Source organism: Esox lucius, chromosome 21, assembly GCF_011004845.1.
Source record: "Esox lucius isolate fEsoLuc1 chromosome 21, fEsoLuc1.pri, whole genome shotgun sequence".
Taxonomy (NCBI): Eukaryota; Metazoa; Chordata; class Actinopteri; order Esociformes; family Esocidae; genus Esox; species Esox lucius.
In genome coordinates this window covers 24,449,664-24,476,915 of record NC_047589.1, presented here as the reverse complement: position 1 = coordinate 24,476,915, position 27,252 = coordinate 24,449,664, and the positions used below count along the sequence as shown (strand labels likewise).

Here is a 27,252-nt window from a genome sequence, read left to right as displayed (position 1 = left end):
TTGTGTATTATATAAATATCTCCAGGCATCAGCACTGAGCGTTCATCAGTGCATCCTGCACCCCTCATCTATCACGTCTCAGTCCTGGTTGGTCCCTGTCTAAGACTCCAGCTGCTGGAAGTTGGAAGATCAGTAGGGATCTCTCTTCTCTCTGGTCCCTTGGTATTTAACCTTCATCTGCAGGGACTCCCAGACATTTCACAATTATAGCCCTGAACAGGCACACCTGATTCCCTAATCAAGGGCTTGATGTTTAACATATCTGTTGCGTTTGCTCTGGACTAGTATAAATACATGGCACACCTGGGTGTCTGTCTATTTCTTTTTAATAACTCTGCTATGCTCTAAAGACCAAATGCAAATGTCCCAGGGCAGTAAAACATAGTGCTGTGCAGTTACTGACTTTTACATTGGGACATTAAACAGGTGACCTCTTTGTGGTCATGCAATCTGGAAGAGAAATGCAGTCTGGAAGGGAGATTCAGTCTAGAAGAGAGACAGTCTGGAAGGGAGATGCAGTCTGGAAGAGAGACTCAGTCTGGAAGAGAGACAGTCTGGAAGCGAGACTCAGTCTGGAAGGGAGACTCAGTCTGGAAGAGAGACTCAGTCTGGAAGAGAGACAGTCTGGAAGAGAGACTCAGTCTGGAAGAGAGACTCAGTCTGGAAGAGAGACTCATGTCTTGGACGATTAACACTTTTTTTTTTTTTTACTTCAGATTTTGGGGTGAATGTGTAATATGCTGTTTACATGTGCATAATCTATAAGTAGAATCATTAGCATACATGAGTTAGACAGTAATTATATGTTTTAAAGCAGGTGTGGCATCTGTGGATAAATGACAAAGAACACAATTTTTAGGGTCCCTTTTTGGCGCGACACCACAACCAGTAACCAGAAATCGTGGACTGTACCGATACCATTGCAGTAGTCAGGGCTAACAGCTCATAGTTGTACAATGAGTCCATTATAAACAGGAATGTTTATAATGCGTCATAATATTAGGCAGATGACTCATTTCCCAATACAGTTTGCAACCACTAAAACAAGAAAAACAAAACAGAAGTTTACTTTTCTTACTAGAAAAGTGTCCGTGTTCTCTTTAGAGATCAGAAGCAATGTACGACCTTCATCAAGCCTTATGAAATTAGCTGCAACTAATTAATATGATCCATGAGAATGTATAATGTGAATGATTCATGGTCATGGTCTGTTTCACTAAACCAAGATATGTTTAGATTACTCACGACGGAATTACTACGTTGATGAAGTTCCTCTACGGGTATTATGTCCTTCAGGTTTCCAATAACTTTTGTCCACTAAATAAAAGAGGAGGTCCGAAAAATAACGCTCCTACGTCTACTTCATTTTGCGCACGCGCACAATGGCAACTGGGCACAGCGATTTCCAGAGGTTGAGGCGGCACAGCAACCAGCTGTTGACTAAATGATATCTTTATAGAAATAAAAGCGTTTTGCATTTTTGCAAGCATTCGTTATAGTAGACTAGATAAAACAACGCCGTAATACTGGATAAGAAAACTTTACTCTAGTATTGCTGCGTCATGCTTTTCAAACCTGGCCCGGCGCTAAACATTGAAATCGCTATACGTAAGAGGACAAAAGTTTTAGAACATCACAACTGGAGCTTAAACTAAACCCAGAGATGAATTTAGGTGTTCCAGCAAGTGCCTTGTTTCGAGCTTGCGACGAAGGAGACTACGAAACTGCTCGAGGGATTCTTGATCCTGGGACCAAGGAGTCCGGGAGGCAAAGTAGACTGCGGTCAGAAGCGGGGTCGGAATGCCATGTAGGGGACATCACCCGGGGGCTCTCGTTGGTGCCCGTGGATTGTACAGACGAAGAGGGCAACACGGCGTTACAGTTCGCCTCTGCGAGTGGACATGAGAACCTGGTCCGGTTTCTACTGCGAAAGGGGGCTTCGGTTGACAGCCGTAACAACTATGGCTGGACGCCTCTCATGCAGGCTACAAGGTATGGTAGTTATGTGTTTATTTGGTCAAGAGCGTATACAAGATTATAAGTGGACGTGTTTCCAATTCCGCTGTTGTAATCACAGTAGTATACTTGTGGTATTGCGTGAATAAATTAAACACAAAAAAATTGCCAGGGATGTTTCTCACCGCCTTGAAAGGCTTACCTGGTAAGAACCGTATGTTAGCAATTGTCTTTCCCGTGATTTCAACAGTATGTACGTTTTTTGAACCTTCAGAAAAATGTCATGTGGAACAGCATATATTTCTGAAATGCAGAATAAGAAATTTGTCCATTTGTCATATTTCTATCTGTATCGTTTGGAAACGTGTTGTACTGAACATGACCCAGGTCACACCATGAGACCAGGGACCCCCAGTCAATAAAATGATTACTGTGTCTATTGCACTGCCTGCCAACCACTGAAAAGAAAAGCTGATAGGGTTAGATAATGTTTCTGAGAAACAGTGGACAGATACTATGTCGTTGTCTTGCTGTCCACCAGGTTTGGCCACCTAAATGTGGCCCATATTCTGCTGGAGAACGGGGCCGAAATCAATGGCAGGAACCGGATGGGGGCCAGCGTTTTGACCATGGCTGCCAGGGGTGGCCACACCCACGTGGCTAAGCTCCTCCTGGAGAGCGGCGCCTTTGTCGACGACTATGACCACCTGGCGCTGGCAGAGGGCGTTGCCAATGGCAACAATAACAACAGCGCTGCCGGCTTAGGCGGCGGTGAGGTCGGAAGGGAGTTCATGGACATCACGGCGCTCCTCGCCGCCGCCCAGCACGGCCACGAGGCGGCTGTTCGCCTTCTCCTGGAGTGGGGAGCGGAGGTGAATTTTTCACAGAAGACCACGGGCTGGGGTGCCCTCATGCTGGCCACGCTGACCGGGAAGGTGGCCGTCGTCCAGCAGCTGGTGGAGCGTGGGGCGGACCCGGACCACGTCAACGTGCTGGCCAAGACGGCCTTCGAGCTGTCGCTGCAGCTCAGGCAGCGGGATGTGAAGTCGTACCTGGACTCCATCACCACCGTGCGTCCACAGCCAGGTACATCAGGTCTCAGGTGTTGGAGAGGTGGCGCTTACAACCGCATTCACGTGACGCGCAAAAAACGCGCCTTAGCTTGCCTCCTAAGGTCATGTCTTGGCTTCAGCTTGACAGGCCAACAGTCATTCTTGTGACATGTGGGATTAGGTAGCCTGCAAAGGGGCCCCTCCCCCAGTTTAGCTCCCAGATATTTTCGGCAGGGTTTTAATAGTTTGGGATTCTGATTGAAAATCTGGTGTCCGGTTGAGGAAACGTTTAGATGAAAACACTGGAATAAACATGGCACAAAGCTGATTTTCTTCTGTCAGCCTTGTCATCTTTGGTCAACACACCGGTGCATTTGCAATAGGGTAAACTTTCATAGAGGAAATGTTCACAAAACATGTTTAGCAGGTCTTTTCCTGAAATCGGTTTACACTCCAATCATTTAGCGGATGATGCTCCTATCCACAGTGACTTACAGGGGCCATTGGGCCACTAGGCTATCTGCCGTCCCTGGTGGCAATCCACTCCAAGCTCTGTAACTGGTTTATTGTCACGCTGCAATTGACACCCAGGTGAAGATAAAGCAGTTGTCACCTTGGGTGTCCACAGTCCCCTTTCAAACACCGGTTCTCTCCGATGTGTTGTGTTTGGACAAGACGAACACTGGAGGGAACTCAGATCTGAAACCTGCCTTTGAAAATGTCTGAGACCACAAGCTGCCTTCTTTGTTACCCGCCCACGTTTTACCTTTCTCAATATAATTACGACTTCCAAAACGTTCTTAATGGAGGAGGCATTTGTCAAGTCTCTTGTCAATTGGCAAATTTTCATCCAGATGACCCGTGTTTATTTTGCCGGGGCGTTACCATACTGGATTACTTTCACCCCTGTAACTATGTTCAATAACCTTAACTACAATCTTGAGTTCCTCATCTGTCGCCCTGGCCAGCTATCCTGTGGTTGTGGTCCACACTCAGGGTTTTGGACTGAGCTGTGTTGACTTTGGCCTGTCCAACTCCACTATATTCCCCCACTCGGGGTTTCCTGTCTTCTTCATTTACCCGAGGAGACGGTGGGTAACATAGCTCATTTTGACCATGTAGGAATATATCTACACCACCACTGAATGGTTTTCAGTTCTTTGTACATTAACCTTGTGTCCTTTTATACCCCCTTGTAGATGATGAGAAGAGGAGACCTGATGTCTTCAGTGCCTTGAAATTAGGTACGTTTAGTGGAAGCAGAGACCTTCTAACCAACCTTGATTCAAGTGAACCAGCAATGCTTGCAGGAGATAAAAGAGTGAATGTCAAACCACCCAGAAGGAGGCTGTCTGTTATTTTCATCAGAATCCTACGTGGGTTCTGCAGTCTTAGGTGGTTGCTCAATGCAATCTGGCACATGTGCAAACCCTGGGAGGGATGATTGTGTGGAGTATGCAAGGGCTGAAAACATCTGAAATGTGACCAGAGATTTTTGTTTAAGTTTTGTCTGCAGCTGTAATTGGTCCATGGTAATCCTGGGTAAGTATTTATTTTGGGTGTTTTTACGTGTGCGTGACTGTGTGTTATATTTTTTTTGGGGGTCTCTGCGTCCCAGGGAACTCCCAGCTGGTGAATGAGATCCTGGAGGTGGACCCATCCCAGGTGAACATGGCCAACCCGGACGGAGCGTCTCCCCTGATGATAGCAGCCGTCAGTGGGCAGCTGGAGGTGGTGCAGCTGTTAGTGGAGAAGAGTGCCGACGTGGACAAACAAGATGGAGTACACGGCTGGACGGCCCTCATGCAGGCCACCTACCATGGGTAAAGATATGTGACGTGTGACCGATATTTCGGTCACGCATTCCTCAAATTAAAACACGCATTACATTTTTAACAGCAAGCTCTTTTTAAAATTGCCTTTTGACCGTGGCTGCTGTTCTTTCTCACACTTGCTGATAGGAATAAAGAGGTGGTTAAGTATCTGCTCAGTCAGGGTGCCGACGTCAACCTCCGAGCCAAGAATGGATACACCGCCTTTGACCTGGTCATGCTGCTGAATGACCCAGGTGAAATCACACAACGCAAGCCCTAGCTCCGTTTCAGACTCCAGCGGTGCAGACAGGACGTCTATTACGATGCGTTCACTCTGTAATGTGACCTTTGACCCGGTCACAGCCATGGCAGCCTGATCACGCTCGGCCGTTCCTTTCCCCACAGACACTGAACTGGTGAGGCTGCTGGCGTCTGTCTGTATGCAGGTGGACAAAGACAAGGGCAAACACCGGGGGAGGATTCCCCTCACCCGCTCCAAGAGCAGACAGTCTCTGAACAATGTCCCTGTGCCTCCCGATGACAAAGGAGGACTGAAGGTTAGGCACTATTTAGTTGCGACTGCGATCGAAATGTATTAACGGTTAAAAATCTAAAATACAGACTAACCTCTTATAACTACCCGCCATGGTTTTGAGACATCCTTTCACACTATTTATTTAACCAATGGTAAGGTGCCGGAGGTAAGTCGGTTTGTGTAGGTAATACTGTTAATATTGTCCGTTTTCTAAACGGTCAGTGAAGTGGATGTTTGTTGAGAAATAGATAATCCACTTCTTACACTTAGCAAACAGAGGTGCCCTTGTAGGTAGCTGCGGTGAGATTCTGGCTTTCGCTTAGATAAACCCGTCAGTCCCTTCATGAGATCATCTTTGCATTGATATCTTACCCAGCTGTTGCCCAGGGGGACATTCATACCATGTCATGATAATTCTCTTGCCTGTACATGCGTTTTATATTCATCCTTGGTGAATCTCAGTCCTCTGGTATTATAGTCTTCGTCTCCTTCCTGTCCAGTCCTGGTGGAACAGGATGTCCAACCGGTTCCGAAGGCTTAAGCTGACTCACACTCTGCGGCATGGACTCTCCTCCAATCGCCTGGCCCCGTTTCCTACCGACCCAGAGGCCTCTCTCGACGCCACCATGAAGGCCGAGAGGAAGAGCGCCCCCCCCAGTGGGACCGTGACGCCAACTGCAGCCCCGGGGAATATGGACATCAGCACGGCCTGGACTGCCAAGAGCAAAGACGGTGGTGAGACATGGAGGGAGAATGGGAAATACCAGATACAAATGGGTTTTTACTGATTGTATACGGATCTTGAGTGGCGTTTCCCGGGAAGTCTACTTGATTTCCTGATGTGAAGTTGTCATTCTTCAGTTGAGACTTGGGATGCTACTTTTTTTCTTGAGATACTGAGATGCCATCTAGTTTGGTGGTCAGTGGTTAAAACAGTTTAGGCATTAAAAACAGCAAATTAGTAAATGTCAATGGCTTTAGTAGATTTGCTACTTGTGACCTCTTTGAAAGTTCATTTGTATTGGTTTCATAGGTCTCGGCAGAGCGGGCACGGAGAAGGATGAATTCCTGATAGCCACAATGGTAGGAATATTGTGTTTGTGTTATAACATGGCATCTCTTAAGCAATAGCCATGCAGCTTATGTGTTGCTTCAGCTTCAGTTTCACTCTTTGGCAAACATCCAGAGGCTCAGTCTGGCTGAACAACAGTGTGAGGCCTGTGGTCAGATTGCTCAGGAATATGGATGTTATGGTGAGAAACTTCTCAGGCAGCTCTGTTCGCATCTATCCACTGCCAATGCAACTGCCTAAGTGCTATACCGATGGCCTGACTGAATTGAACCGCTGCTAAACTTCAGTTACCACCCCACACCCCCACCCCCCACACACACACACGCACAGCTGAGAAACGGGGCGCCCCTGACCCGTCTGCCCATTGACAAGCTGAAGGCGGTGATCCCCCCCTTTCTGCCCCCATCCAACTTTGAGCCGTGGAACTCGGACCGCTCGCGGGTCATCAAGGAGGGGAAGATCGAAGCGCCCCGTCTCCCCATGCCACAGAGGCACGGCAAGCCCAGCTTCAACAGCAGTGGCAACTCTGACATTGTGAGTTACAAGCTGTTGACTTTTAGAAAACCGTCAGCGGTGTGAAATAAAAACAAACCAACACTGATTACAGAATAGGATGTCATTACATATAGTATCGACAACATATCCTTGACACACTACATTAGATTAGAGTAGATTGCTGCTGTGAACGCAGCCAGACACGGGCCACATACATAATACATATATTGTACATTCCCTTACACTCTGTCAGTGGCATAGGAATTCAGTTCAGGGGGGGATTTTTGGGCAGAGTAAATATTGATGAATTTTGTTGCTGTATCACAGACCTCTATCAGCCGAGTGGTGAGCCGGTCCATCAAGTTTTCTAGCCTCCCCAAGGGCCCCTCGTCCACCTCCCCCTCTAACTCCGGCAACTACCACTCTCCCCACTCCTCCGGGGGATCCAATGGGGTGGCGGGGCTCAACCGCCACGGGCCAGACTCGCAAAACCGCTCAGGTGAAGGCAGATGTACATCCACTGATGCGCATGATCATTTACAGAAATATAAACGAGACAGACTGTCTGTTTTATTTAAACTCCAGATTGGAACAGGCACATGTAGTTCTACTCAGGATCTACTCGAGGGCCAAATGTCCTCTCTCTCTCCCCCGACCCCACAACAGGGGGCAGTGCCGACAGCGTCCTGTCTCAAATAGCTGCCCAGAGGAAAAGAGCTGCGGGTCTGCTGGATCCCAAGGTCCAAACAGCGGAGGCGCCGATCCCCACTGCTGCGTCTCTTCCCGCCCCCGCCGTGCCCGACATCAGCCTCCCAGACATCCACAGCACCCCCAGTCTGGTGGCGAGCGACGTGCATTCCAGACGGGTCAGCCGTAATATAGATAAATGCAAAAACACAACATGTTGCAAGCTTCGTTGCGGGCACACGCACACTTGTGACTTTGTCTGTGTTGTTAACCCAGAACGCAATCTATTTTCCCTGCAGAAAATGGACCTGAAGAAGAGACCCCAGTCCGGGAACTCGTCCACCTCCAAAAGCACCTCCCCCACCCTGACACCGTCTCCGTCCCCCACCCCCAAGCCTCCCCCTGGGGATTCCCTGTCCTCGGCCTCCTCCCATCCACGATCCAAGAGCAGCGGCGGCTCCAGCAGCGGCACCATCACAGACGAGGGTGAGCCAGGTCCTGTTTAACTAATTACCTTGTGAAGGTGCCGGGAAGTTAGCGACATCAGCACTCACCTCCTCTCATCTCCCACTGCGTACAGATGAGCTCTCCAGCATCCTGAAGAAACTCTCGTTGGAGAAATACCAGCCCATATTCGAAGAGCAAGAGGTATGCCTTTTCCCCAACATACACCCATGTGCATTTGCGGTTCGAGAAGTGTTCATAGCTGAATGGCTCCTTTCAGCCACTCGCTCAGTTAGTGTATGTCTCCAATAGGTGGATATGGAGGCCTTTCTTACTCTGACTGACCGAGATTTAAAGGAACTTGGGATCAAGACAGATGGGCCGAGACAACAAATTCTGGCAGCCATTTCTGAACTCAATGCTGGGAAGGTGTGTTTTCAGTGTTGTTTTAACCTGTGTCTTTGTGTTTTGTGCCAATCTTTTTGTTTAAGGTATGTTTGGTTACTAAAGAGGGTTCACTCCTTGATAAATCCAACATCTAACATGACTTAATTGTGTTATTGTTACTGTAAACCTGAATGTTTGCTGCAGGGGAGAGAGAGGCAGATTTTGCAGGAGACCATCCACAACTTCCAGTCGTCCTTCGGCAGCAGTGCCAGTAACCCGAGACCACCAGGTCATCCACGCTGTAAGTGGTACTGGCATCACACAACCGGAAATAGTCTGATGCATAGGCCTGGATAGTAATCCTTTTGTTCTGTAGCCCCTACAGGCTGGGCCCGACACCAGATCCGCACCCCCAACAAGAGGTAACAGGCCCCGCTCTTCCCTGGAGAACTGAAACAAAGCAGAAGGTTGAAGTTGAACCTACAACCCAGGTGTGAGGAGACTCTGCTGGATGCCAGCGTTCCAGAGCACAGGCCAGTGTGGGAGGACGCAGCAGCACAGACACCCCGGAGGGACCCCCCAGGTGCCGCCGCAACCGAAGTTCTGGGGCCTGGGTGTGCTCTGCCCCCCCTTGCAGCTTAACGACAGAGCACGTGACGTGCAGCATGCTTTATCGCCATGGCAATGCTGTCATTGCAACTGCTGACAGAGGCGACTTGCAGTAGAGGGAGTGGATGGATTCTGAGAGATAAAATACCTAGTCAGGAATGAATGGATGTGGGAGAGGAAAGGATGGAAGCCTTCTCGCTGAGATGGAGACTGATACGCAATACACACATTAAGTCTAGTCTGGCACCTAGAAGTACATCCAATAGGTTTGTGTCAAGATTGTTATGCACTGATTTGGTTTATTGGAATGATGAGGGAGCTTTTTTTTGTAGAATTTTGACAATTTCTCTTTTATGTTTTTATAATATGGTTTTTCTCTAATATACACTCACCTAAAGGATTATTAGGAACACCATACTAATACTGTGTTTGACCCCCTTTCGCCTTCAGAACTGCCTTAATTCTACGTGGCATTGATTCAACAAGGTGCTAAAAGCATTCCTTAGAAATGTTGGCCCATATTGATAGGATAGCATCTTGCAGTTGATGGAGATTTGTGGGATGCACATCCAGGGCACGAAGCCCCCGTTCCACCACATCCCAAAGATGCTCTATTGGGTTGAGATCTGGTGACTGTGGGGGCCATTTCAGTACAGTGAACTCATTGTCATGTTCAAGAAACCAATTTGAAATGATTCGAGCTTTGTGACATGGTGCATTATCCTGCTGGAAGTAGCCATCAAAGGATGAGTACATGGTGGTCATAAAGGGATGGACATGGTCAGAAACAATGCTCAGGTAGGCAGTTGCATTTAAACGATGCCCATTTGGCACTAAGGGGCCTACAGTGTGCCAAGAAAACATCCCCCACACCATTACACCACCACCACCACCAGCCTGCACAGTGGTAACAAGACATGATGGATCCATGTTCTCATTCTGTTTACTCCAAATTCTGACTCTACCATCTGAATGTCTCAACAGAAATCGAGACTCATAAGACCAGGCAACATTCTTCCAGTCTTCAACTGTCCAATTTTGGTGAGCTTGTGCAAATTGTAGCCTCTTTTTCCTATTTGTAATGGAGATGAGTGATACCTGGTGGGGTCTTCTGCTGTTGTAGCCCATCTGCCTCAAGGTTGTGCGTGTTGTGGCTTCACAAATGCTTTGCTGCATACCTCGGTTGTAACGAGTGGTTATTTCAGTCAAAGTTGCTCTTCTATCAGCTTGAATCAGTCGGCCCATTCTCCTCTGACCTCTAGCATCAACAAGGCATTTTCGCCCACAGGACTGCCGCATACTGGATGTTTTTCCCTTTTCACACCATTCTTTGTAAACCCCTAGAAATGGTTGTGCGTGAAAATCCCAGTAACTGAGCAGATTGTGAAATACTCAGACCGGCCCGTCTGGCACCAACAACCATGCCACGCTCAAAATTGCATAAATCACCTTTCTTTCCCATTCTGACATTCAGTTTGGAGTTCAGGAGATTGTCTTGACCAGGACCACACCCCTAAATGCATTTAAGCAACTGCCATGTGATTGGTTGATTAGATAATTGCATTAATGAGAAATTGAACAGGTGTTCCTAATAATCCTTTAGGTGAGTGTATGGCTGTTACTTGCATAATTTATCTGTTTTCTTTTGCTGTTCATGTATGTAAACAAGGTAGGGCCGAGTCTGATCTGAATGTAATAATAAAACCTCAAAATGATGGACAGAGTATTTTCTTTTTCAGCTGTGAACGTACATGTAGTCCTCTGCAGTCTTTTAAGAGCTCTTAAGATAATTAATTGTTTACTCGATGAGGGTCATTCTCATTTTTTAAGATATTTTTTTTTGGATTACATGTGTGAGGATCTGTACATATCTATGAATTATTCTTCAGATATTGGAGAGAATCTGGAGAGTTTATGAATTACTTAAGAAATTTCTCAGAGGTATCCCAGCATGCTGCTGAGTTTGCACACAGCTCGTCCAACCAGGAAGTCTCTCAGCCAAAACTGGGCAATTTGCATTGATGTGTGGCCTCCCAGCCACTTGTCTGCTAATGGCACGGTCAATGCTTGAAGAAAATATAAGTACTCTAATTATTTAAAATAAAGCCCATTATGTTAGTTCATGTAATCTTCAAAATAGTTTATCATTGTTGACATAAGGATGGATTAACTACAGCAGCATTTGGCTATGTTTTTCTAAACTACAGTGAAGATGAGTATTCTCTTCTAGAGATGAGAAAGTCTGAGGTTTTGTGGAGTTACGAGATAAAAGAGGCCGCAAGGCGTAAGCAGATTCAGCTACCAGCTTCAGTTGACTTCAGTACTCCCAGGATTGGGTATGACTAAACCTGTGACAATATCCATCACAGAATCTGGACGATAGTACTTTATGAGCAAAACTATCGTACTTACACTTTGTAGGGATCTTCGACCACCATATGCCATTATTATTATTTTTTTCGGTTTAGATAAAAGTCCCATATTATACAGTAGCCTACGTATTTCCATCTAAGAAAAGTATTAAGACTCCATGCCGCTAGAGATCGCTGTTAATACTTGAATTTGTTTTGGTCTAATGGGGTGTATTCAAGATACGTGTTTCTTATCGTTGCTTATACATTTGATAGCGGTGATAAAGTACCTTGTTGGTTGACACTTGCCCTCCAATTAAAAAGTTGATTAATAATTCGAAACGTATTGAAATAGGATTTCCGTTTTATAGAAATGGGTCAAATTCACTCAGTTTAGTCTGACAGTTTACACTTCGAGGATTTGTAAGGTTAATGCAGCCGTATGATCTTGAATATGCCTCCAGTGGGAGTGTCAACAATAACTTTTCAGATGGAGGTCTGATCGCGCGCGTAAGGGTATTGTATTATTGAAGACACTAAAGACTTTTAACATGTCCTCCGACGACAAATCTAAGGCTGTTGGAGGGATTCAAGGACTTCTTCTGAAACTACATGCATCTCTCTCAGAGGGTGACAACAGAGATGCCGCTATAAGATGTCATGATATTGTCGGTGACTTGGGGCAAGAATGCATGCAGACGAACAGGGAGAACGAGCTGGGTAAGGTTAACTGCAGGTTCTGTATGATTGAGGCTGTATAATTTCATACCCTATCCGCCATTTAGGTAGATGGCAAAGCAACGTTTAGTGAGCGCGCTTTACCCCTTGGCATAACATGAAGTCGTAAGACTACATTATTCCAGGACACATTATGTACGTGGGATCTGCTGTGGGATATGTTCATTAATTCTGATTTGTTACGAACTTATGTATAAACTGATTCCCTGAAGAAACTTGTGACACTGGCCCAAAGGGATGATTTTTGTGTTACTGTTACACGTGCCCATTTCATCCAGACAGAAAATGTTTAACTTTCCCATTAATTTGAGATGAATGCATTACCTACATAAGTAATAGTGGTTTGAAGCGAATTTTTGGAGTGCTAAGTAAGTGACAAGTTATTTATTAGTTTGTTTCCCTTTAAGCTTTACAGACATCCTTGTTGTTTTCCAAAGAAGATGGGTTACTGAAATTTCTTCGGAAATCCCTGGCATGCGAAGAGGTTAGTGCTAATCATTGAGATCAATGCAAGTCATTGCTACTATTTACAGTCAAGTACCATTTCGTTTGTTGTCATATTACATGAGGTATTTTAGGGGACACTGATCCAAAGTGACTTCCTGTAAGGGCATGCCTGTTCATATGTTTTCTTCCCGTAATGACTGATTTGTATTAATATCCAGCTCCGGGATACAAGAGTGGAGATCCTCAGTCTATTGGACAACTTCTTGCAAAGGATATCTGCAAGCTTCAAGGGTTGGGAGAAGATGTACGCCGTTGACATCAAGGTATGTTGTCAATTTAATCTGGACATTTGATTTGTTTGGAAGTTACACAGCCCAGCATTAATTCCATCCCATTGCTTCTGGCCATAGGATGTGTGCTTGGTAGTGTACACAAAGGAGAAAGCTGCAAAATGCAAGGCAGCGGCTTTGGATCTTCTGATCAAGGTAAATCATTGAAATATATTACAGTGATTATGTTTTCATCAAACCAGGTTAAACGAGACAAGGTTTTATGTAACTGTCATAACTCAGCAATTTATAATGCAGGAACTGGGTGTATGATGGAATTTTGAATCTTATTGATTCAGCAGGATAATGTGATTTATAATTCTTCTGTAGGTTCTCTATTTAACAAAAGACACCAGTATTTCTCAGGACTTAAAAGTCAATGATATATTCAAAAAGTTCTACGGCGAGCTCTCCTACAAAAACAAATTGCCAGATACAGGTGAGTGAGTTTTATCTTTGGCAGTGTGATAAAGCAGGCACCTCTAAATAGGTGTCACCAGATAGCACTTCAAATGGGACCCACATATTTCACCGTACAGTCCTGCTAGTTGTGTTCCTTGGTAATTGAAGTCTTACAGTTTCCAGTGGCACAGATATCTTTCTGTTTTCTGCATAAATACAGATTAGATTCAATTACTTTATTGTCATTGAATGGTACAAGTACAGTACAACGAAACGCAGTTTCTGCATAAATATATACAGTGTAACTACACTGGCGTGCCTGCTTTGTAACAGATTTTTGTTTAACTGTGTTTGTTTCCCCTCTTCTGTTTTCAAATTAGTTCTTGGTAAACTCTATGAGCTCTTGGGAGTTTTGGGTGAGGTGCATCCTAGTGAAATGGTGAACCACTCGGATAAACTGTACAGGGCCTATCTAGGAGAGCTGAAGCATCAGGTATGCTTCCGTTTTTACAGCTGTGTGGTATTTCATTCATGTTCACCAGTGCCATATTAGGTCTACAGCAGAATTCCAATTTCAACTGTTTACACATCATTTGTATCCACATTTTAGTAATCTTGATTAAAACATTAAAATCGTTTCAGATGACTTCATCGACAAAGGAGCCAAAGCTGACTGTTGTGGCTGGATGTTTGAGAGGGATTACATCACTAATGGTTAATTTCACCAAGTCAGTGGAAGAAGGTCAGTTTGTATTTCTTCCTGATTGAATTTTACTTTGATCATCTGCTTCATTTAACTGTCATTATCGTTCCTGTATGAAAAGTTTATTTCCAGTTTTAAAAATTGTTATCTTCAAGTTTGTATTCAAAAATATATATTTTACATTTCCCGCCTCTGACAGACCCAGGTACATCCAAGGAAATATTTGAGTATACTCTGAAGACAATCACTCCTCAGGTTGGTAACATCATTTCTAGGCGGAAGCTCACAGATTATCCAATGTGAATAATGGGATGGTACATTGATCCGTTGCCTGTTTCATGTCCTCTCTTTTGGGCAGATGGAGATGAGTCGTTATGCTGTCACCTTTGGTAAGACATTTTCGACCTCATTTTGTTGTGCATTTGGCCAGCGCCTGCATAATCTGGGTGTCAGATTATGTGTTGAACTATTTACACTTTCGAGAGTCTTTTTTTCTTCTTTTTAATTTCAACCACGCAAGCTCAATCAAGCGCATTTAAAATGTATTTTGTTTTGCGAGTAAGAAAACCTATGTAAAGCTAAATTATAAGAACATTTTTCGTTCTTTTTTTCTTTTGCAGCTGGACTAAGATTGTTTGCAAAACATTCATCTCAATTCAGCCACTTGCTAATAGACCACTACAGAGCCTTGTTTGATGCCATGTCCAAGCTGTGCGGACATATAAACCAGGAGATGAAGAAGACCAGTTACTACGCTCTGGAGTCCTTCCTCAAACAGGTGGGCCTAAGAAGTTCCTGAAAGACAGTTTGTGGTCAGAAGCAATCTGTTGTCTGTTAGAATCTGCTTTACATGAAAATCCATTGCATCTTTGGTTTGAAGAGATTTTTCAAAGCGTAGTCTGTTTTGTGTGTGTTTTTCACCCCTGAGTTGCATAACTGCTGGATGGTCACTTCAGGTTGCTTTCCTGGTGGCAGAGAACGTGGAGGAGCACAAAGGCAAACTCAAGTTCTTCATGCAGAAGTTCTGTGCCATAATCAAGACCATGGATTCCACTCACAAAGAGCTCTCCATTGCCATCCGAGGCTATGGATTCTTTGCAGCGGTGTGTTTCTTTTGTTCTCTTCATTGGTGGCTTCTCGTGCTGGAAATGATGGTTGTTCGTTTTTGTGGTGTAGGATACCGTGGTTAGTCACTGATGTGTACATGTTTGTGCCTTATTAGTTCCTGGCGAGGCTGTTTTGCGCAGTGCACATTTGTTTTGTCACTACTGAATGAACGCTCTTGTCAATGTGGCTTTCTGCGCAGCCATGTAAAGTGGTTTGTCCAGGAGATGTGGACCTGATGTACACAGAGCTGATCCAGCGCTGCAAACAGATGTACCTCACAGAGTCCGATGGCGAGGAGGACAAGGTTTACCAGCTCCCCAGCTTCTTGGACTCCATCGCCAGTGTCCTCATCCACCTAGACAAGGTAGCTCAGATCCTGGTCAGAATGAACCTCTCCCTGACCTGCGCTTGTAAAATGTCTTCCTCCGTGAGTTTGCCGTTGGCGTGTCACTGTCTTTTTTGTGCACCTGCAGGTCCCTGAAGTGTACACCCCTGTGCTGGAGCGCCTCCTGGTGGTGCAGATCGACAGCTTCCCTCAGTACAGTGTGAGAATGCAGCCCACCTGCACTCGTGCCATTGTCAAGGTGCTTGTCGTCATGGCGTCCAAGGGTCCCGTGTTCTGGAGCTTCATCAGTTCTGTCGGTGAGTTGAAGAAATACTGGTGACGTAACTTCCTAAGTGTTAGCGCCATTTTGTGCTGTAAAGTTTTTTTGAAGCCTTCATAGAGACCCTTTATAAGAACATCAATTTCCTTATGAAGATAATTTAAGTCGCTGTTATGTATAGTGCCATCCTAGGTAATGGTGGGTATGGAATACCATGTCTGCTTAAAGTGCTAGATTTAAGGAAATATTCAGTATGACTAAATTGTTTTCCTTTTTGCCCTTTCAGTGCACCAGGGCTTGATTCGCGTCTGTTCAAAACCGGTTGTCTTCATAGAGGTGAGGGTATTTTGATACTGAATTATTTGCCAGACTGTTTTTGCGCTCTGTCTCGATTCTTTACACATGGGCTATGATCAGTAATTGCTTAGTTTTGTGTTATTTGAAGCTGTCTTGAACTGTGATCGTGATGGGTAGTCAGTTGGTGAGATGGGGTACTTTCTGTGTAGCATGATGTTTTACTCAGTAGCAACGTGTTAATGTTGGTACTTATTCTGTTAGGGTTATGAGAAGACTCAAAGTGGCCCCAGGACTGTTGAGGAGTCTGCCAAGTCCTATCAAATGCAGACTGGGAAATGGAGGGTTCCCTCTTGTTCCGACTACCTTGATCTTTTCAGGGGCCTTTTGGACTGTGACCATCTAAAGGTATCCTCTTCTTTGAGTTTGATCTAACCATTTAGAACTCTCTTCAAAGCAGGTACTGATTGAGCTTGGTCTGGCAGGAAGGGAGATCTTTAATCTGCCCCCCCCCCCCCGAACATAAATGATACAGTTTGAATGCAGGCCTGTTTTTAAAGGGAAAGATTAAAGATCTTAATCGTTCTCGTTGAGGTTGCTTCTGTCAGCCTACAGTAGTTCTTCTTCCATCTACATTGTTTGTTGATTATGTTTGTTTTGTTGCCGTCAATGACTCAAAATGGCCTGCAGGACACCGGGTTTCTTGATGGGGGGTTTGAAACCCAGAATGCTACCTTAAGGTCCCTGAGTCACCTGCTTTACGATGAACTGGTGAAATCGATCCTGAGGATTGTGGAGAAGTTGGACCTCTCTGTACAGAAAATTAACATGGACGACGAGGTGAGAATTCTTGTGATAATGACTTTAATTGACCCATGTGGACATCATACATGGACTGGAATAATAATAAGAACAACGCTAATCGGTGAGGCGTTACAGGCTTAGCAGAGGTCAGAAAGATTGCAGAGCGTTAAAATCACATGCTGTAACTTCAGGCATTCCCATGTGAATAAATACAGCTGTTAATCTCTCACACGGATGCTTGTGTTTCGTCTTACGTTCAGGATGAACAGCTTGGCAGCAGGATGGTCCTTCCCTCCTCCGACCCGACAGCCCACCTCCTGCCCAACAAACCCAAGGACTTCACTGCCTTCATCAACCTGGTCGACTTCTGCAGGTACAGCGCCAAGCCGACACTGCAAAGAACTGAGACCAGGCATCTCATTCAGTGAATGAATGGTCCTTCTGTGGCAACTGTGCAATCCAGCCTAAATCATCCCAAAGCTTTCAGGCTGAGTATTTATATATAATGTGTTTTGATGCCATATTGACACCTGTGGCGTACATGTAGGAAAATGAGACCCTGTAACTGTCTGTCCTTGTAGTGAGTTACTCCTGAAGAAACGTCAGGAGTATTTTGGGCAGTGGGTTTACCCCCTGAGCCATGAGCTGATCCTCCAGTCAATCAGAGCCCCGCTGGTCAGTGGCTTCTACAAGCTACTCTCGGTCTCCATGGAAGTAGCCAAGAGAATCAAGTACTTTCAGGTAAAGCATGGTTATCCATTTCATCCCACTGCTGTGCCATTGCTGTTCCTTACATTTCATTAATGTAATATGTCTTTCAGTATATAGAGACAGTAAAATGTAATAACATCTTGTTATGTTGATAAAAGTTGTGTGTTTTCTCACTGTACTGTAAATCACTTTGGATAAAAGTTCACTAAAGAACAGGGTTTAATATTGGGTACAATGCTTTAGACTTGTTCCATTGCTTGATGGCTAATGCATGGTGTACTCTCTCTACTAGGATGTGGGACCTAAAAGCCTGGAAAGCAAAGACACAGACCATCTTAGGGGCGCCTGCTTTGCGCTCTTCTCAAAGTTTGGAAAAGAGGTACGGTGCTGCAAGACTGCTTTTTAAACCCCTTCCAGAGTCGAGTGGTGTTTGGTCAGAGTGAGGAACCGTTTACCCTGTGCGCTCTCCCTAGGTGGCTGTGCGGATGAAGCAGTACAAAGATGAGCTCCTGGCCTCTTGCTTGACCTTTGTCCTCTCACTTCACCACGACATCATTGCCCTGGACATCAAGGCTTACGTCCCTGCCCTTCAGGTGGGTAATGGGAGCCTCTCTTGACTGTCTCATTCTGGTTCACCTCAAAGATTTCAACCGGATATATGTGATGTAAACAGCTGTGTGTGAACCACAATTAAAACGTGGTAATTGTTGGTTGACGAAGACATAACCGCTTCGTTTTATTGGTACGCCTCAGGCTGCTCTGAAGCTGGGCCTGAGTCACGCACCTCTGGCCAACACAGCTTTGGACGCTCTGGAGACCTGGTCTTCACGTATCCCCCAGGACATCATGCAGCCCTACTACAGGGAGATCCTGCCCCACCTGGATGGATACCTGAAAACGTCCACCTCTGATGGTGTGTCAAGCTCCCGCTCCCTCACTCCGTCCATCCACATTTGTGTTGAACCCAGAAAGGAAATTGCCATATGTTTTGTCGTTTTTCTTCCCCCGGGTGTCTCTGACCTCACGTCCTTGTAGGTACGTTGTGCCATGACTCCATTGTCATCTTGATTTCAGAGAAAGACGAGAGCGACTGGGAACTGACGTCCCTGTCGTCGGGGAAAGAGAAAGGATACAGTAAATTGATGACCAGGCTCCTGAAGAAATCCAGGCGTCTTGCCATGGTAGTGACTTGTAGAGTTGTCTTTGTGGCTTTCAGGAACCGAAGCATTTGTGTGTTGAATGGAGCCGGGGGTTTTTTCTTTTTCAGGAGGAAGCTTCTCCTGTTGCCATGGTGAGGAAAAGGGTGGTACAGTTGCTGGGGCACCTAGGAGGGCAGCTGAACAGGAATCTGGTGACAGGTGAGGATCTAGATGAATAACACCATAACGTGCGTGCGTGCATGTGTACTGAGGTATTCAGAAGTGTTTGTCTATGTCAGTTATCACCAGACATTTTTCTATACTCCAGTTTTATTCTGTCTTTCACCCAGCGACCTCGGCTGAGGAGATGATGAAGAAGTTTGTGGCCTGGGATTCTGAGAAGAGGCTGAGCTTTGCTGTGCCTTTTGCGGACATGAAGCCTGTGATCTACCTCGATCCCTTCCTGCCTCGCATAACTGAGCTGGCACTGTCCACAAGTGACAGGCAAACTAAAGTATGGCTCTTCGATCAATCAATCCAATGTATTCAGAAAGCCCTTCTTACATCAGCCGTTGTCACAAAGTGCTTTTACAAATCAGTGGTGGTCTTTTCATCAAAGTAGTTCATGTATTCATCACAGCTAAAGTGAAGACCCCACTTCACTCATTGATTGAATGTGGCTTTTTTGTTAACTTTTGCAACTGTATCGAAGATTCAACTCAATCAGGTTGGAGAAATAAGCTGATCGAGCAGACGTGAGTGATTTTCGGTATTGTAGTGTGCTGTCTATCCAGGCTAGTCGGAATACTTCCAACTTGGTGGAGCACCACATTCGCTCCGATTTTCTGGAGGCTTGCTTGAGTGCTCTATTATTGTCTGTGTACCAGGGAGCAAGTTTCTTGTTGCGTATTTCTTTAGTTTTTAGTGGTGCAACCGTACCTAAAGTATTTCGCAGTTTTGAGTTTGATCGTTTGCGGATTTATTTACTCTGTCGTTGATGAGCGAGCTTGGAAGAATATCAAGAAATCTCTTTGTAATCAGAGAATTTATAGTACGGCTTTTGAAACTCATTGTTTGCGGAGATAGTGGATTTCTTGTTTTAACGGTAAATGTAATAAGACAGTGATCCGATATTCCAGGATATTTGGGGGAAATTATTAGATCTACAATATCTATTTCTCGTGACAGGACTAAATCTAAGGTATGATTGTGGCAGTGCGTTGGACCTGAGACATGTTGGATAAAACCCATTGAGTCAATTATGGCTTGAAAGGCTTTTTGAAGAGGATCATTGGACTTTTCCATATGAATATTGAAATCGCCAAAAATTTGAATACTATCTGCCATGACTACAAGGTTAGACAAGAATTCTGTAAACTCATTGAGGAACACTGTGTATAGCCCGGGGGGCCTATAAATAGTTGCAATGTAAAACGATTTATCAGCCTGGTTAACTTTCATGAGTAAAACTTCAAAAGAATGAAAACCAGTGATGTGTACATTTATGTTTACTGTCATAAATATTAGCAACACCCCCTCCTTTTCGGGATGCATGGGGTATTTGATGACTAGTATACGTGGGAGGAGAGGCCTCATTTAGGGCAGTGAATTCCTCAGGCTTTAGGCACGTTTCACACAAGCCAATAACACCTAGTTTATGATCAGAGATTCATTAATTTAATGCAACTGCTTTTGGATCAAGGGATCTAACATTTAGGAGTCCCATTTTGAGATGCGAGGTGATACAGTCATTTTTATTTGTGACCGAGGTGGAGGAAGGCTTTATCTTAATAAGGTTGCTATTTTTAGCACTACCTTGTTTAACTTTTCTCAGCCTGGAACGAGTCACAGTGCCAATAGGTAAAACTGTACTAACTACTCTGGCTATGCTGTCGACAGACTCCACTATGTTAGCAGGCTGGCTAACAGCCTGCCGCCTCACCTGCACCCTATCTCATGTTGAGGCTATAGGAGTTGTTGTCTCTCTTCAAGCTTTGTAGATGAGCACAATTATTTAAAAAGAGTAGTTTATAGATCCAACAGTGTAGGACTATTGAGAAAGTCCATGGAAAAAGTAGAGAAAAAGAAGAGCTTATCCAGTGAGCACTTCCCTGTATTTGACTAGTAATCCACAATATGATACAGAGGGTTTGTCCACTTCCTGTGTTTAGGTGGCAGCCTGTGAGTTGCTCCATAGCTTGGTCGTCTACATGGTGGGTAAGGGCTCTCAGATGGTGGAAGGGGAGAACTGCACCCCTCCCATGTACAACCTCCACAAACGTCTGTTTCCAGTGCTACTTCGGCTCGCCTGTGACGTGGACCAGGTAGGACTAGTTAGAACCAGATCTGTTTTCCTTCAAACACAACATCATTAACGTAGCCTTTATGACCACTTCGCAAGACTTATGCAATCGGGATGTCATGCATTTCAACCCTAAACCTTTTTCGTTTTTTAGGTGACAAGGCAGCTTTTCGAACCACTGGTGATGCAGCTTATCCACTGGTTCACCAACAACAAGAAATTTGAAAGTCAGGACACAGTTGCCGTTTTGGAGGCAGTTATGGTATTTCTTCCCCTTATGTATTTTACATACTCTTAATTGTGAATAGGATGTGTGTGAGAGAAGTAGTTGTTGTGAGTCAAAGTCCCAAAGCCTTTTCATCCCATGATGCCTCAGTGTGTCACAAATGATTGTCGACTAGAGACAGAGACTGAAGAAAAGAGAAACCAGCCCACTGTTTTTGCTTGTATCACTGTTGATCATTTATTAAAGGTCATGTAACGGCCACAAGGCCTTCATTAGAACTTTGATGACGAAATAGACCAGACGCGTAAAGCCAAAACATCGTACTTTACGGCAACGCTTTCTGACAGTATTGTTTTGATTCAGGAGGGGGTTATAGACCCCGTGGATAGCACACTCCGAGACTTCTGTGGCCGCTGCATTCAAGAGTTCGTCACGTGGTCCATTAAGCAGACCACCCCCAAGCAGCAAGAGAAGAGCCCGGCGAACATCAAGTCTCTGTTCAAGCGTATCTACAGCCTGGCCTTGCATCCCAATGGCTTCAAGAGGCTTGGTGCGGCGTTGGCTTTCAACAGTATCTATCGACAATTCAGGTGAGGTCTTCTGTTATTGTTCACGAAACAGGACCTCCACGCCTGACTCCGCACAGAGTAGCGTGGATGGATCGCCAACACTGCAACCTGTTGCTTGATTCTCTGTCTGTGCAGGGAAGAGAATTCCCTGGTGGAGCAGTTTGTGTTTGAAGCGCTGGTTGTGTTCGTGGAAAGCCTTGCGTTGGCCCATTCAGATGAGAGGTCGTTGGGTATGACTTTTTGAATTCCTGTGTCCCTTTGTTGAGTAGCCTTTTGATGCAGTAATTTGGTCTTAATGGTCCAGCCATGATCAATAGTGCACAAAACCTAAACCTGAATTCCCGAAATCCAGCAATATGCAAACGTATCCATATTTCCGTAAAGGTGAATGCAATGCTTCTCTCTCCTTAGGGACCTTGCAGCAGTGCGGAAGTGCCATAGACCACCTGAAGAGGATCATCAAATACAAAGCTGCCAATCTCAATCAGCACAACACTAAGAGGCGTACTCCACGGTTGGCGCTAAACTACTGTTGTTTTTTAGCCAGCAACTTCAATAAAGAACATTTGATTTAAAACGTTGACATTATCATCTTCTTTTTCTTTCAGGGGCTTTCCCCCTGATAAAGAGGTGTGTTTGTCCGATGTGGTCATGTGGCTTCTGGAGCAGTGTGGGCGACCGCAAGCGGAATGTCGTCACAAGTGCATGGAGCTCTTCTATGAGCTGGTTCCCTTGCTACCAGGTGAACCGTCCTGGAAATAACCAATCCAATGTGACAATTACACACATTAACTGTAGTTTAAAAATATCTATGTTTTAATTTTTTTATTTACTTATAATAATACTAATATTTAAAGGGAAAATTGTGAAATATTTAAAGGTACAATTCCTACATCATTAAATCTTGGCTTCACAACAAGGTGACCTGAAACGGAGTACTTGACATTTGCACCAATGTTATTCCTATTTTAACGCCACCTAACCTGTAGGGAAGAGGTCTCCGTCTCAGTGGCTGGACGAGCTGTTGCAGAAGCACGGTGTGGGCTTCCTGATTTCCAGGCTGGAGGGTGGAGGGCTCCTCACCCAGCCCACACTCAGCGACCTGGCCGGCCCCTTCACCGTCAGGGCCACGCTGCAGTGGATGGACCTGCTTCTGGCTGTCTTGGACTGCTACAACACCTTTATCGGCCTCCACATCATCAAGCCCCAGCAGATACTGGGTCAGTTCACTTGTATTTGAAAGTAATGCAGTGCATACATTGGGATTTAATTGCTTTTGGGTGACAGAATTATTTGTATTTAATTCAAAGGCTCTGATGAGAAGTCTAGTTTTCTGAGTGCCTTGAGCTTCTTCCTCGCTGAGCTCGCCACCCGGGAGCTGGAGGCGGCGGAAGGCTGTTTCAGTGTTGGGCAGAGAAACGCCCTCTTCAGTCCCAGAGAGAGAGACCAGTACAATTACAGCAAGTGCACCATCATCGTACGACTCATGGAGTTTGCCGCGGCGGTGCTGGTCAAGTGCCAACAGGACTTCTGGAAGGTGAAGGGTTGCATTATGTACGGTTTATCGGTGTGTTTGTGCCTTTGTATGTATTTATTGAGACCTAATTTTGACAACTGCCTGTTTTAACTCTGTCTGTAGCTTCTGGAAAAGGACCTGTTTGATTCGGCCTTTCTAGAGCTGGTAGCTCTGACTGTGTGTGAGCCCTCGTCCATTGGCTTCAACATGGCCGACTTGGAGGTAATGAAGCACCTACCGGAGGTGTGTGTTCCCCTGCTGAAGGCCCTGCTGGCCTCTCCCTACAGAGACGAGTTGGAGGACAGCCTCAGGAAGAGGGTGTCGCAGCAGAGGTATATATGCTGTTGATTTGGTTCTGTTTAAGTAAGGCTCAGTGTTGAGGGTTAAACATGTATGTGATTGGTTGACTCCCAGATCCCACATAACTCAATTAAAGTTTATATTGAAAGCAGCAGTTTAAATGCTGTCTCCAATCTCTCCATTTTGTCAACCAATCATATCTCTTTCTGCCTTCGGGGCAGATCTGGGTTCAGTCCATGTCTGGCTAAAACCCCTGTGTGGCTAAGGGTGACTTCAGTCCCGAACATACTCCTACCTCATTGTCCAAGAAGCTCCTTAAAAAGCGTTAGGTTGACAACTTCACAGGAGTTAGAGACCAAATGTTGTTCAGAGCACTCAGTCATTCATGAGTGTAGGAGCTATTGATTCATTCTAGGTTTATGTTGATGTTAGTGTGGAGGACTTGTGTAAAGTGGACCTTTACCATCCAGACACTCGTACAAGCCATGCCAAGATGGAGATGCTTCTGTCCGCTTGCAAACAGATTCACAAAGCTGGCTTCCTCAGCTCCATTCTGCATAGCCAGGTACTCTTCTTCCACCTCCATCTTACAGATAAACCCGAATGCTGCTGATAATTACGTCCGGCTTTACTTTGTCCAATGTGACATGCATGTGTGTTTAGGTGTCCAACTTCCCTCTTCTTCAAATCTCTTTGATATGTGACTATGCTCTCCACTGTGGGTTTAAGGATTCCAGCTACGCACGGTCTTTGGGGTCCAAACTCCTCCTGGCGGTATACAAAGGCATCGCCCCGGGAGAAGAGAGGAAAGCCCTTCCTTCCATGGACGTGAGCAGTCGGAGGCTTGCCGATGGATTGTTGCAGCTGGCCTTCTCCCTGGGGGCACAGGTTGGTACCACCTAGCCTGCCCCAGTCCCTCCCTTAGATTAGTTACCAGAAAGTCTTCCAAGGCTACCAGAGCCACAGGCATCTAAACAACAGCCTGCATCTTAGACTTTTTTTTGTCTTTTTAATATTTAACAACACCATCTTCAAAGCATGTGTACAAAATCAATCTTTGTGTCAACATTGTGTCTTCACTCATCAAGCACATTTCTGTTTCGACCGCACTAACCTGGCCGCCATCTGTTGTCAGTGCGAGCAGCTGGTGGAGCTGCTCCTGAACACCATCATGCTGTCCGTGCCTCTGGCGGGCGGCCGCAAGCAGAACTTCCTCAGCTTCTCCCACGGAGAGTACTTCTACAGCCTCTTCCAGATGACCCTCAACGCCGAGCTGCTCAGGAACCTGGACGCCGCCGTACCGCTGCTCATGACCGCGGCCACCCAAAATCCCAGCATGGTCAGTAGCAGTGGTCCAATCCGTACGGAGAAAGCGTACGATCCCTTCGTAAGCATGAGGACCAGGCATGTCCGGGAATTTAGCTGAGTGTGGTGCCCTTCGCTGTAGGTGAGCGTCCTGCTGAACGGTATGCTGGACCACAGTTTCCGCGAGCGGGCGGTGAGGAAGACCCAGGGAAGCCGGCTTGTGGAGCGTGTGCTGCAGAGGTGGGAGCTGTTGAAGCCGTGGTGGGGCACCAACACCTCCACCTCCGAGAGTAAAACCTCCACCCTGACACTGCTCTCCAAGGTTCTACAGGTGTGGCATGGTCCCAGATATAGGGTTGTTTTAAAAAATAATAATAATCTTTGTAACGTTGCATTTGTCGCGTGAGCACACAGGTTTCAGCCAGGTCCATTCTTTCTGCAGATTGATTCGTCTGTATGCTCCAATGCGAGCCACCAAGCGTTTCAACTGGTCTTCACCACATTCACTACTCTCATCGTCGACATGGCCCTGCCGTTGAATCTCAAGGTAAAGCATTAAGAGGTTACTTTAACCAATTCCTCCTCCTGATTAGTTTGTTTCTAAAATGCTTTCTTAATCCCCAAATTAAAATGTAGGGTGAGTGAAAATAATGCACATTCATCGTCCCGAGAATAATTAGCTGGCTGTGCTTGAATGGATGGTCAGCTTAGATATGGATGTCCTTATCCTCTTCTCTTCAAGTGCCACAGGCTTAACACATAGGCATGGAAAACCGTGTTAAGTAAATTATGTTCATTAGTATTAAGTTTGAACAGTCAACCCGGTTAACCCTTGAACCCTCTTCAGAGCCAGGCCCTGATCATGCTGCCATTCTTCACCACCCTGCCGGAGGAGCCCCTGGGTCAGCTGCAGACTGCTCTGGAGGCCCTGGTGGCCTCCCACTTCCCCATGCAGTCAGACGAGTTCCCCAGCGGTTCCTTGCACCGCAACAACTACATGGACTGTCTTCAAAAGGTGCACTGTCAACTTTATAGTCCGCCGTGCTGCTTTAATTTACTGGTATTTTAAAAGGACCTCTTAAACTGATTTATCATATATCATTTTTGATTATACCTTGTATTCCCCTATGCCTGAAAGGGTCCTCCACATATTCAGTCAGATTTTTTGGGTGTTTGAAATAAAAATCTGATAGCTGATAGTCAAGTCACTGGCCTATTATAATCGAACTAGCCTTGTGAGAGCATGTTGGCCAAAATGACCATCCCCAACAGGCTGAGATCTATTTTGCAAACAGCTCTTATACAAAAAAGGCATAATTATAATTGTCACCATTTCAGAATTTTCTTTCAACCTTCAAGTCAGAAACACTGAAATTCACACAAAGCCTGAAAGAGAAGTTCACACATGCCCGGGCCATGTCACTCTATTTCAGTTTTTGGATGCCCTGGAACTGTCCCAAAGTCCTCTCCTGCTGACCTTGATGGCCAGGATTCTGTGCCGCGACACGAAGCACATTGTGGAGGATCTGTTCCAGACGTGTTTCCAAAGGATTGCCAAAAGGCAGGTTGCCCACCACCACAACCCCTTGCGTTTGGACCAGGGTCGGCTCCTAGGCGAGGTGGTTTTAAAAGCGTTTTGCGTATGCGCAGGTCTGATGGGGAGCGGCAGGTGGAGCTGCTCTGTGCTGTGTTCCGGATCATTCGGCAGGGGGAGGTGCCCGTCCCGTCCATGCTCCAGGCCATGCTGGAGAGGGTGCTACTGCCCTTGGCCTCGCACTGCAGCACCAAGGCTCTGACCCGGTTCTTTGTCGCCAACATCTCCGACGTCATGGCAGCGCTGCTCGCTCGCTTCACCAAGGTTTGACTTTGGCCACCTTGTCATGTCTGTTTTATATTTTCTGCTTTGTTTCACCCGGTGGAATTTAGCGTCTGCTTTTTTTTGGGCCTCACGGCTTTGATGTGTTATGGCGGTGTGCGGTTCTCCGTGTAGGTGCGTTGCATGGAGAACTTTGTGTTATGTTTTTGAACCGAAGTCATATGTAAGGCGTGATGGGTTCTTTGACTTAAGTATAAATTGAAATGAAAACCACAACTTTTACAGTTATAACAATAATATGTATTTTTTCTTTTTAGTCCAACGAAGCCGCATTCAAGGCCCAGTTGATCAATAAGAACGGCTGCTACAAACTAATGGAGTTGCTCTATTCTCGTCTGCCTAAAGAGGAGGTTTACTCAAAGGAATCCCAGATCAACCAGGCCTACTGTGGCCTAACAGTTATAACTGAAGGCAATGAGCTGTCAAAGACTCTCATCAAGTATGTTCACTCACACTCTCCTCAAACGTGACATCCAT

General features: G+C 45.6%; 2 protein-coding genes across 3 annotated transcripts in view; both read left to right on the top strand.

Annotated features, from left to right (window-relative positions):
- The first annotated feature begins 1,393 nt into the window (after window positions 1-1,393).
- LOC105019561 (ankyrin repeat and SAM domain-containing protein 6) lies at window positions 1,394-9,472 on the top strand. Of its 2 annotated transcripts, XM_010885831.4 has the most exons (16): window positions 1,394-1,992; window positions 2,498-3,042; window positions 4,208-4,252; window positions 4,627-4,831; window positions 4,970-5,076; window positions 5,228-5,379; window positions 5,858-6,092; window positions 6,391-6,440; window positions 6,760-6,963; window positions 7,252-7,423; window positions 7,591-7,790; window positions 7,911-8,097; window positions 8,192-8,259; window positions 8,368-8,484; window positions 8,647-8,743; window positions 8,819-9,471. In XM_010885831.4, exons 1-16 carry the CDS (start codon window positions 1,664-1,666, stop codon window positions 8,866-8,868), a joined length of 2,763 nt encoding a protein of 920 aa, XP_010884133.2. In that variant the 5' UTR covers window positions 1,394-1,663; the 3' UTR covers window positions 8,869-9,471. The 2 variants fall into 2 exon arrangements, with proteins under 2 accessions (XP_010884133.2, XP_019897157.2); XM_020041598.3 differs by having other exon boundaries at window positions 7,591-8,097; window positions 8,819-9,472.
- Window positions 9,473-11,037: 1,565 nt separating this feature from the next.
- The window catches only part of prkdc (protein kinase, DNA-activated, catalytic subunit), a 34,473-nt gene continuing 18,258 nt past the window's right edge, over window positions 11,038-27,252 (top strand). The window contains exons 1-42 of the mRNA XM_010885830.5: window positions 11,038-12,122; window positions 12,548-12,624; window positions 12,806-12,910; window positions 12,998-13,072; window positions 13,247-13,355; window positions 13,699-13,811; window positions 13,961-14,060; window positions 14,221-14,276; window positions 14,380-14,410; window positions 14,642-14,799; window positions 14,978-15,124; window positions 15,328-15,492; window positions 15,602-15,770; window positions 16,020-16,069; window positions 16,292-16,435; window positions 16,718-16,867; window positions 17,092-17,204; window positions 17,413-17,572; window positions 17,835-17,921; window positions 18,016-18,135; window positions 18,296-18,455; window positions 18,617-18,723; window positions 18,810-18,900; window positions 19,032-19,195; window positions 20,853-21,005; window positions 21,138-21,245; window positions 21,573-21,799; window positions 21,914-22,008; window positions 22,190-22,292; window positions 22,387-22,520; window positions 22,768-22,998; window positions 23,089-23,315; window positions 23,418-23,626; window positions 24,027-24,159; window positions 24,324-24,482; window positions 24,730-24,933; window positions 25,042-25,230; window positions 25,342-25,446; window positions 25,747-25,914; window positions 26,333-26,460; window positions 26,550-26,757; window positions 27,033-27,214. Of these exons, the coding sequence (XP_010884132.4) occupies window positions 11,954-12,122; window positions 12,548-12,624; window positions 12,806-12,910; window positions 12,998-13,072; window positions 13,247-13,355; window positions 13,699-13,811; window positions 13,961-14,060; window positions 14,221-14,276; window positions 14,380-14,410; window positions 14,642-14,799; window positions 14,978-15,124; window positions 15,328-15,492; window positions 15,602-15,770; window positions 16,020-16,069; window positions 16,292-16,435; window positions 16,718-16,867; window positions 17,092-17,204; window positions 17,413-17,572; window positions 17,835-17,921; window positions 18,016-18,135; window positions 18,296-18,455; window positions 18,617-18,723; window positions 18,810-18,900; window positions 19,032-19,195; window positions 20,853-21,005; window positions 21,138-21,245; window positions 21,573-21,799; window positions 21,914-22,008; window positions 22,190-22,292; window positions 22,387-22,520; window positions 22,768-22,998; window positions 23,089-23,315; window positions 23,418-23,626; window positions 24,027-24,159; window positions 24,324-24,482; window positions 24,730-24,933; window positions 25,042-25,230; window positions 25,342-25,446; window positions 25,747-25,914; window positions 26,333-26,460; window positions 26,550-26,757; window positions 27,033-27,214 (5,783 nt within the window). The 5' untranslated portion in view covers window positions 11,038-11,953. The remainder of the gene's footprint in view (window positions 12,123-12,547; window positions 12,625-12,805; window positions 12,911-12,997; window positions 13,073-13,246; window positions 13,356-13,698; window positions 13,812-13,960; window positions 14,061-14,220; window positions 14,277-14,379; window positions 14,411-14,641; window positions 14,800-14,977; window positions 15,125-15,327; window positions 15,493-15,601; window positions 15,771-16,019; window positions 16,070-16,291; window positions 16,436-16,717; window positions 16,868-17,091; window positions 17,205-17,412; window positions 17,573-17,834; window positions 17,922-18,015; window positions 18,136-18,295; window positions 18,456-18,616; window positions 18,724-18,809; window positions 18,901-19,031; window positions 19,196-20,852; window positions 21,006-21,137; window positions 21,246-21,572; window positions 21,800-21,913; window positions 22,009-22,189; window positions 22,293-22,386; window positions 22,521-22,767; window positions 22,999-23,088; window positions 23,316-23,417; window positions 23,627-24,026; window positions 24,160-24,323; window positions 24,483-24,729; window positions 24,934-25,041; window positions 25,231-25,341; window positions 25,447-25,746; window positions 25,915-26,332; window positions 26,461-26,549; window positions 26,758-27,032; window positions 27,215-27,252) is intronic.

What these genes read in the sequence shown, in the direction of transcription:
- LOC105019561 (XM_020041598.3), top strand. Translation starts at nt 1,664, where the DNA reads ATGAATTTAGGTGTTCCAGCAAGTGCCTTGTTTCGAGCTTGCGACGAA. An exon ending in CCTCTCATGCAGGCTACAAG is followed by an intron (nt 1,993 to 2,497) that starts GTATGGTAGTTA and finishes GCTGTCCACCAG; the next exon opens with GTTTGGCCACCTAAATGTGG. An exon ending in ATGCAGGCCACCTACCATGG is followed by an intron (nt 4,832 to 4,969) that starts GTAAAGATATGT and finishes ACTTGCTGATAG; the next exon opens with GAATAAAGAGGTGGTTAAGT.